Here is a 10,847-nt window from a genome sequence, read left to right on the forward strand (position 1 = left end):
GGGATTGACCGTCACATTATAATGCCCGCACGGCTGAAAGGGCTAGTGTGTTTGGTAGGACGGGGATTCGAACCCGCGACCCTCAGATTGCGAGTCGAGCACCTTATCCACCTGGCCATGCCGGGCCTGGTTCGCCTAGGAATTTCACAAGAATACTAATAGAACATACGGTCAAAAAAACCATCTTAAAAGGCAGACTTGTTCTTGAAAAAACACCCAAGACCTTCTATCTCAATGGCTAAGGCTGCTAAAATATTAATAATTGCAAAAAAGTTGATTTTCCGATTGTTAGACAAAACTAAAAATTTATCCATTTGTTCTTCATATTATTATTATTATTATTATTCATATTATTCGTGTTTCACGAGCCTACAGTAAAAACGGCTATGAATAGTTTATTCAAACCTCGACATACCTACTAAAAACTCCTGTGCAGGTCCTAAGACTATTTTAATTATTGAAAGAGAGGGAAATATTTTATCAGTTTTTCATTGCTACTGGCCAAGTTTCCAGTCGAAAACATTCAAAACACTGAAGCCTTCCATCAAAAACGGCTAGGTTTACTGCGCCAAAATCTATGCACAGCTACTAAACAAACTCCTGCGAAGGTTGTAGGGCTATTTTCCAAGTTGATTCTTGAAAATCGAGAGTTCCACCAACTAAAATTTTCAAAATTCTTCTTCGCTACAAAAATAAGCTCTTCGAAGCCATTCAAACATTGCAAAAATGTACAAGCCACGCCAGCACCATCATTCTAGTCAAAAATGGTTCGTTTTATTAAAGTAAATAATGTGTATATTTCTAACAATGTCTCCAGCCTTATTATTATTTATTATAGTTTTACAAGCCGTTACAGAATAAAACGGTTACGAATATTTTACTGAAGCTTGGAATGAATGGTTTGCAACCGTGTTTTTATTTTACACTCCTGAGAATGACGTGATCCCGTTGAAACAAACAGTGTCTGCTTTGATACTTTATAGATTATGTACTGAAAAATATTGATCGTTAGGGCATTTTAGTTAGTCCTTTACATAAGTTCCTCGAATTTTTAACCTTTTAATCAGTACAAATACTTTTAAATAAGCTATTTTTTCTAATTTTAAGACCATATTTGTAGGTCTCAAGAGATTTTTCTAGATAAGAAACTAAACTGTACTTTAAAATTTAATACATAAATGGCGCTACGAGTAGAAGCGAAAGCTGGAGACTAAAAGGAAATCTTGAGGGGCCTGGTCTACCTGCCCCCTCCCCCACCGATACAATGGAACCAATTCAAATATCTTTTGCTCAACTGAAATAAAAATACGAGGTAAAAATGCTACTTTAGCCAAAGAGAAACCATTAAGAAATATAACGGAAATAAATTATGTTTCTATGAACATGAAATCTACGTATTGTCAAACTTTCTACTTCTCCCTAATCCCTCGTGGCTCTTTTTCTCATAGCGATGAAACAAACTGGAAAATATCAGCAAGCTTATGCTATTATCTTCTTTTCTTTGATGTTTTAATCTTTGAATATTTTTGCAGTCTTTATTCGCTTTTTGTTTTTTGCAAAACTGTATCCTGTCTGTACGAACTTCATCACTTATCAAATGTCTTGGTTTAGATTTTCCTCCTATTAATCTATAGTAGCTTCCAGCGGCTAGTTAAAAAAGATATCTGTAAGTTTATATAGGCGTTAATATATTCAAAACAAAATTGCTGCGTTATATTATGGATATATATGTGTTCATTATTCACTCCCTTTACCGCAAAAACAAAATTCGTGCTCTACATTTTGGAGTCGTGGGTGTGTTATAATTGTGACTGCCAAATCTCGCTATTCGGTCAAACAAAAGCAGCCCAAGAGTTGACTAGGTGTCCTCTCCTAGCCTAGCAGTTTAAAATTAGGGACGGGTAGCCCAGATAGCCCTTGAGTAGCTTTACGCGAATATCCGAAAACGAACAAAATAACTGATTTATACTGGATTTGCCTAATAGTGATATTTCAGTGTTTTTTTATAGCAGTGAATTACATAAAATGTACATCACAGTGATATTTTAGTGTTTCCTTAGCAATGAAAATCATATCAAGATATATTAGCGTCTGTGCCTAAATACTGAATACGTACAGCCTAAAAATTTGAATGTCAGTGATAAAATGTGTCTCTAATCTCTAAATATTTTAATAATAATTGCAATATTAAAGGTTCTTGTATATCAATTTTACATGTTTGACTGTATAAACAAAAAATACTATCAAAAATACCTAAAAGCAATTTTATTACAAGATGATAAGAAGCAGCTATGACTAAAATAAATGTCAATATACTTTACTAAAGTCTTTATTCCAGTAGATGGAACTGTAGTCTTATCTAGCACAAAACACAATATTTGCGTGAATACAATGTAGGAAGAATGAAGTTTTCAAAATGTGCAAAATAAAAATCTCATAGAATATGATTTTCTTTAGCTTGACGAAGCTTACCTTGGGGCACTTTATTTAGGTCTCTTGAATAACGTATATTCATTAAAGAATTTGAAGAGTATCATGAGCATCTTTATGAAGTTGCGCCAGTGTAACAAATCTGACTGTTTACTAATGCAGACTTTTGACACTTGTACCATGTTTTATGAGGACAATATTAGTTTTGTATCGGGTTGTATTTGACACTTGTATCATGTTTATGAGAACATTATTAGCTTTGTATCAAGATGTATTTGACACTTGTATCATGTTTATGAGGACATTATTAGCTTTGTATCAAGATGTATTTGACACTTGTATCATGTTTATGAGGACATTATTAGCTTTGTATCAAGATGTATTTGACACTTGTATCATGTTTATGAGGACATTATTACCTTTGTATCAGTTTATTTTTGCAAATTACGTTTATACATATTGTGTATACTTTATATTTCAACAAAACTCTTAATTTTGCCTTCTAGTACATTGCTAGAAGCACGAGGTTGAAAATATAAGCATATATATATATATAATGTATTACTGAGATATCTGAAAATGATATAACATATTTTATAACACTTCGATTTTATAAGATGCACCTCTGGTGGATAATTCACATTGATTGAAACCTAGTTCATTCGATGTTGCCCCCAGTTGCTTAGTGGTTTGTTTGTTTTTAATTATGCACAAAGCTACACAAGGGCTATCTGTGCTCTGCCCACCACGGGTATCGAAACCCGGTTTCTAGCGTTGTAAGTCCGCAGACATACCGCTGTGCCACTGGGGGGTAGGCTTAGTGGTAAGTCTGAGTGTTTATAAAGCTAAAAATCGGCTGTTGGTACCAGCGGCGGACACAAATTGTGCTTAACAACTAACAAACAAAAAGTGTATGCTATGGTCTGTGAGATATGGAAAAAATATTAAGTTTCAATCAATACATTATAAACTACAATGAACTCCAAGATACCTTTAAGTAATTTATGCCTTATTTAGGGGAGAATGGCGTATATTTAGCTTATTAAGGTATCTCTTAACATATAATATGCTAAGCCAATAGTGATAAACAAACAGTCCTGGCTATTGATAATAACATAAATAAATACGTACTTCTTCTGGCTATTGATAATAACATTAATAAATACGTACTTCTTCTGGCTATTGATAATAACATTAATAAATACGTACTTCTTCTGGCTATTGATAATAACATAAATAAATACGTACTTCTTCTGGCTGTTGATAATAACATTAATAAATACGTACTTCTTCTGGCTATTGATAATAACATTAATAAATACGTACTTCTTCTGGCTATTGATAATAATATAAATAAATACGCACTTCTCCTGGCTATTGATAATAACATAAATAAATACGTACTTCTTCTGGCTATTGATAATAACATAAATAAATACGTACTTCTTCTGGCTATTGATAATAACATAAATAAATACGTACTTCTTCTGGCTATTGATAATAACATAAATAAATACGTACTTCTTCTGGCTCAATCAACTTGAATTCCATTCCCCTCCCCGTCCAAGCGATGAATGCAGAATTAGCTGGATCATCTAGTAAGCCAATCAGAAATTGCCACAACTGAAGACTTCCTCTACGTTGACATTGGGTAGTACGTGCTTGTGTGTCTTCAGTGTTAATTCTGTTTTCAACACGAGGAGAAGTTTCACCTACAGGGCTAGATGTCAGTTTTGAAGGAGTTGAAGGTTCTGGTTTAAGTCGACGGGTTCTGATCTTTGAGTTTGAAAGCAGATCAACTACAAATAATAATTTTTCTAATAATTGTTCTTCTAACATAAAATAATAACTTCTTGTTACGATCAAAATTAAATATATATACTGTTTTATTGAATCATATATAGTTATAACATTGTATTTAACTTCTAAAAGTTTTTCTCTCTTAATCTACCTACCTATAAAAAACAAATCAATGCAGTTGTTTTTATAGAATTAATGAACAGGCATCGGGACAGTTGGGGATTCTACCTATTTCGGTTCTTCCAAAATTTTAGTAAGTGTGCGATTTCTCCAACTTCAGTTGAGGTTTTAATCTAAAATAACGACTTATTATAAAGAGACAAAGATTCTAAAATGAAATTTCTCGCTGGAAATAAAGTATCTATAGTTCATATTTATGATAAAACTACTAAAGCTATATGCCGCCGTCTCTAGATTTGATTAACTGGCTAGAAAGAAGGCAGCCAGTCAGCAGCACACCGTTCCACCCACCACCATCCACGCCAAGGGATTGACTGTCACTCTTATAACTCACTTATAGCTTAAAGTTCGAGAAAGATTTTGTGGTATCGCACGGACTTGAGCCTGGTTCACCAGCTCTGAAACCCTGAGGTGTACCACTGGGCCAATCCCCCCACCCCCGTGAAATAGTGAGTGGAAAAGATAATAGAGATTAGGGTAAAAAATATAGGCTCAGCTACGTTGGTCATGAAACTGCTTGTTTTCATATTAGTTTCACTTGTAACTTTCTTCCGTGAGATCCATTATATCGTGGACACAACCTAGTCAAAATAGCCCCAAATTACTATTCGAATTGTAAAAATTTACGGGTGGGGTATGCCCCAGTTCACCCCTAGTCTCCACATGCTCTCACAAGCACGCACATATGACAAGCTTGATTCACTTTCTAATTCGCCCCCCAGTGGCACAGCAGTATGTCTGCGGACTTTGAACGCTAGAATCCGGGTTTCGATACCCGTGGTGAGTAAAGCACAGACAGCCCATTGTGTAGCTTTGTGCTTAAGTACAAACAATGATTCACCCTTGTCCCCCTTCACATATTTTACTTGCAATACCTGTTTATAGTATGTGAAGATCATAATTTTAGTACTGTATTCTCTTACGTTAGTATCTTTTTCGTAGTTTTCTAATTAAAAAACTCAACTACTTCAAATATTAATCTGATTTTTCTAATTATTCCATTTCGAATTATCCTAATACTACTCCAAAAATTAATTTGATTTTTTAATTAGTACATCCATGCGAGTTTAAAGTTGACTTCATAATATCGGTCAAATTCCTGGTTATACTGCGGTCACTGCCCACTCTAATTCTTTCAGAAGTGATACTTGTAATATAGTCGTATTTTATCAAAGCTAACTCCATTTTCTTTTTTATCATCTTTCAATTCTAGTATAATGAGTGTATTGTGTCAATTTTTCATTATATCGAAATAAACTAGTAATTTTTGTTTCGTCCATTCACAATAAGCCTAATCTAGCTTAATTTTTTATATCTGAAGCCGTTTACTTAAAAACACAACAACAATTTCTTAAGGTACTTAAACAAGAAGCTATCATTGTACAACGGTGTACTATCCCCCCCCTCTTGTAACGCCCCCAGTGGCACAGCGGTATGTCTGCGGACTTATAACGCTAGAAACCGGGTTTTGATATTCGTGGTGGGCAGAGTACAGACAGCCCTTTGTGTTGCTTTGTGCTTTACTACAAAATAACCCTCTTGTAATGTAATTATTATTTTTTGTTCCTCAATGATAACACCCCCAAATCAACTTAATTATTATTTTTTGTTCCTCAGTGATAACACCCCAAATCAACGTAATTATTATTTGTTGTTCCTCAATGATAACACCCCAAATCAACGTAATTATTATTTTTTGTTCCTCCAAATCATATACTGAATGTTTTGAAAATGTTTTTGGTTTTATCATTTCCACATAATCAGTAATCACTTACGTAATAGCTATACTGTCCACAATAACGTTAGCAGTTATGCCCCTTCTCCCACGAATTGAAATATAACTGGAATTAGTTTAAAACACTAGTTACTCTAAATTTGTATCAAAATAGATTATTTGGTAAATGTAGAGAAGTTTCTCTGCAAATCTCTAAATCTTTTGTGAGATCAACAGAGAACTTCAGTCTTATTTTAAAACTAGTACCAATCCTTCTTCGTCACCTCACTTTCTTAATAATAAGTTTCTTAATAATATGGAATCTCATTATAAAAACAGCTTCACTAGACATTTTCTGTATTCTGTAATTATAACGACGACATCATTTATTCTTTGTGGGGGAGGGGATACCTCTCTAACTGAGGTTATATTCATGGTCAGTAAAATTAACAACACCCCTCCTCTAGAGTAAGATGATATCAGGAATTGTTTCGTAAAAGAAATGACATTTTCTTTGTTATTTTTAATTGTCATTCTCTTTGTCTCTCATATCTAGCTGTAGCCTTGAATGTGGAAGTCTGCCAACATTTCTATTATCCAAAAGATCTTCAGACCTCTCAAGTCAGCTGTCTTTCTACACTTTTTAAAAAACTATCATTAGGCTACTTTTTTCAACCTGAAAGAAAAGAAAGTTTTCAACAACATTGAAGATTCTTCTATAACATAAAATAGCTACTAGCTAGATTATTACTTCTTCACTGCGTTCTACTGGAACAGTTAATAAAAAATTCAGCTGAAATAAGAAACTGTGAATGTATTTCTTTTTTACAATAAGAAACATGTTTAAAATGATAGACTTTGCTAAAAGCACAATAAAAGCCAGATTCATTTATCTATTATCAAATATGTTTATTCTATAACTGGAAAATCGTTTAGGTAATAAAAATCAATATTATTTTTTTCCTGTGTGTTTTTTTTTTTTTGTTTTGTTTTGTTTTTCATTTACAGCTGAGATGCAATCTGATTCTGCCATTAGTCCAAATTATTGAAGTAAATATTACTTCTTCTCTCCTATATACTCCAGTTTGGTGCAATTCCTAGAATGAACCCCCGGCTTCCATCAAAATTCAGTTGTAGTTTATAAAACACAATAAAAGAAGAGTCCTTTTGAAACTTTTACAAAATACGATCATTTTCAATAAAATTGCTTAAAAAATTAAGAAAAAAATTCTAAATTTACTTTTATCTTTACTACACCCAACTCATAAAAACCAGTCCATTAAAGTGGGATAACTACTTAAATTATTTACTAACTTTATTTAATGCCTTATGTTGTGTGGTAACCAATAGTCTCAATAACTATAAAGCTTGTTTATGAATAGGTGGGGTTATGGTTTGTTTGGTAAAAATGCACAAAGACTATCTGCATTAGCTATTCAGCAGCACCAGCCGCAATTTCTTGGGCTACTTCAATCGAGTATAGTGGAATTTGATAGTCACTCTTATAAGATACCCACAGCCCCAAAGTGCGGAACGCGTTTTTGCAGAAACCCACAGGTTCACACTCCGGAACGCTCACCATGAGACAATACCCGGCCTGTATAAATATGGAAGAAGATTAACCACCAACTCTGCTTCCCAGGATAAACTTTTAAAATAACAACACACTTGGTCACCACCATCTTATCTTCACCAAGCTTCTATTCTTCCCAGTGTTTCTCAAAGATTACACATCTTAACCGATGTGTTTCAATAAAACAGTAACAATAACAACAAAAAACAACACAAAACTTATTAAACTGTTACTATTTTAACACAACTTGCTTTTACTCATCTATTTCCTTCATTAGTTCTTCATCTTCTTTCACATTTGATATTTTTCTATTAGTTTTTCTATTTTCTAATATAGTCAACAAATGTGACCTAACGGTAGCAGTCACTTCAGCTTCTCTTCTTGCATCTTTTTTCAGGCATCCATATGATACTTCGCATTTTTTGACAGTGAAGAGTAAAAAGTAATTGGCCATTGGCCTTCGTGACCACTCTAGACGTCTGACCAAATTGTTTTCATGTTTTGTTTTTATTCTTTCGTTTTATTGGAAGCAGTTGATAATACAAAGTTTTAATTTTTTCTTCATTAAGCTGTTGTTGAAGCCAAAACTACAGAGAGTTGAGTACGTTATAATAAATCGATTTTAAATATTCAAATCAGATGATATAAAATCGTAATGGAACGATATAGACCAGAACAAGATTTTAACATTTTTTCTACGTTCCATAGGTACTGTGATGCCACAGAAACATTATCGCTTTTGGGCAGGTTATGTAACGACCGTTTTCGACACAAAATGTTCATACATTAGATCCTCAAGTGCGTTCAGATCGGGAAATTAGAACTTCCAGAATGAAGATATCCTAGTACTTAGACAATCCGTGTCTCAGTCAACAGTACGCAACATAATCATGAAGAATTTTCGCTGGAAAAGCCACACGAATCACGTGTACACAAGATGCTTCCACAACATATCCGTTCAAACACTGCGTACCTAAACAGCTGGAGAATGAAACAGGTATTCATACTATTCCATATCAAGACAAATTGTCAAATGCAGCAACAATATATTTTTGTGCTGGAAAACCTTCGTTCTTGTACACTAGATGGTTTATGGAAAGTATGAAATGAGGAGTGATGTGTTTGGACATTATAGCTTCACGTCAGAGCCTATTGCAATGGAAACTACACTGCAGGACTATTGTCAAGATTCACGATCTCAAATAGAGCATGACCGGACATGGACTGTAAAGACGTTTTAATCGTTTTAATATAATGTACTCAATCTCTATATTACTAGTGAAAATACAGTAAGAACTCAAGTTGTTATCTACGCAGCGTACGTGAAAGTTTGATTCGCTTTCATGATTTAACTAGGTCTTTTTCTAACAAACTGTTTTCTCACAAGCTGATAGGCTTTTTTTTACCATTGACCGAGTTATTGGAAATTTTAATTTTATATCGTCAGACACTTACACAGTAGATAGAAACCATTGGTAAAAATAATAATAAAATCAACGTCTCATAGAAAACAAATATCAAAGGTACTGCTTTAAATTATTATCTGCATAAAAATTGTTTTATTCTTCGGGCATTCAAAGAAACATTAACTTAAAAAATATTTTATACAAATCTTCATTATGAGAGGCTTAACTGTAATTCTTTAATTTGCTGGCCCAAGCTGTGCAGTTGAGCCTTAAATAGGCAAAACTGCAGTCCACACCATGAAGTGCAGCGAATCAAAGAATACATCAGGGCTCCAGGTCACAGATTATATCTTCAATCTTATTTTGATGAAAATAAAAGAAACCTGTAATATGAGAATAATTTTATAATACAACTGAAAACAGGAACAACATATTCCTAAAAAAAGTAAACTAATAATAAAACAAACATAAGTATGTGTTTCAATTAACTCACCACAGGTTGAAAAGTTATCCAGCTTAAAATCCGGTAAAGTTTCCATGCTTTGTTCATCAAACCTTGTGGTGTATGACAATGGTATGGTAGTCATAAAGTTTGTTCCTTTTCCTGGAGAAAAAAAATTTACCTGAGGCTATACATTTTTTTAAATAGCGAAGATGGTTATATGTAGGATTAGCTATTTAAAGAGCGTATACTTTAAACAGTTGTAGCATAACCTAAAACTTAAAGAATAAGTAACTTAACTTCTCTAGAATATCCGTAGATTTTAGGTATCATGAATAAGTAGTGTATTGTATTAAAATAGTTTACAAAGAGCTTTTGAAATACATGAGATAATTTATTCTGTTAAATAACTTGAGTTTTCATGACTCAGTTACATATACGGGGCAGAAACAAACTAGGGATCTAGAATTTTTTTAAAGGACTAAATTTTCGAATTTCAAAAAGTAACAAACACTAATATCGACTAAAGATTAGGCTTCTGATAACCCGTAGCTGTGCCATTATTTACGTGTGTTTGTCTATGTTATGAAACTCAACAGACAGTTTCATCAAGCTATTTTGATTCAACTCCAACAATAGACCCTGAGAAACTAGGTTACAGCTGGCCAGTCTAAGAGCTGATTGCCATGTCACTGACAGAGGTTTTAAAATAAATCTCAGAAAGCAAAGGTGTCTCTAACACTTAGTTCACTATCATAGACGGGTTCAGGTTTTGTCTTAACCTCCGTCCAGAGAACGTTGCACCGACTGCATCATAGATAAACATTTAAGTGAGTTTCTAGTACCTATTTTATTAGTTATTTCATTAGTGCCTTTGAACCGGATGTAACATTGGCCTATAATAATTCTAATTGCAAGAGTGCATTAAACAGAAAACTTTTATATGAATTGGTTTGGCAAGTATTTATCTAAATTTCATCCACACTGAACACATTCGTGATTAGTATCAAAGATGGACATCTTATTCACCTCACCCACCAGACACATCACATCATTTGGGAAATGTTTTGTAAGGGAACAGGGAAACAAATAGCTTCTCCAAAGCTCCACCCTGATATTTTTACTGGGTATGCATGAACGTTGTAGGATGGTCACGGACGCTCGGAGTGAACATACTCGCTATAAACCAGGAGGAAACCGTTGTAGATCAGTTTAATTTTTAGCCTGGTGTATTACAATTTAGCCATCAAAATACACTAAATCTTACTTTAATTGATAGTTTGCAAATTATAACTGAACTAC

At 33.6% G+C, this 10,847-nt stretch overlaps 1 protein-coding gene across 1 annotated transcript in view; it reads right to left on the reverse strand.

The window, feature by feature from the left end:
- Positions 1 to 10,847, reverse strand: part of LOC106466950 — a 77,246-nt gene that overhangs the window by 12,047 nt on the left and 54,352 nt on the right. Inside the window, exons 6-7 of the mRNA XM_022395045.1 lie at positions 9,597 to 9,707; positions 3,952 to 4,229 (exon numbers count right to left, since the gene is read on the reverse strand). Of these exons, the coding sequence (XP_022250753.1) occupies positions 3,952 to 4,229; positions 9,597 to 9,707 (389 nt within the window). The remainder of the gene's footprint in view (positions 1 to 3,951; positions 4,230 to 9,596; positions 9,708 to 10,847) is intronic.

Source organism: Limulus polyphemus, unplaced genomic scaffold, assembly GCF_000517525.1.
Source record: "Limulus polyphemus unplaced genomic scaffold, Limulus_polyphemus-2.1.2 Scaffold2436, whole genome shotgun sequence".
NCBI classification, from domain to species: Eukaryota; Metazoa; Arthropoda; class Merostomata; order Xiphosura; family Limulidae; genus Limulus; species Limulus polyphemus.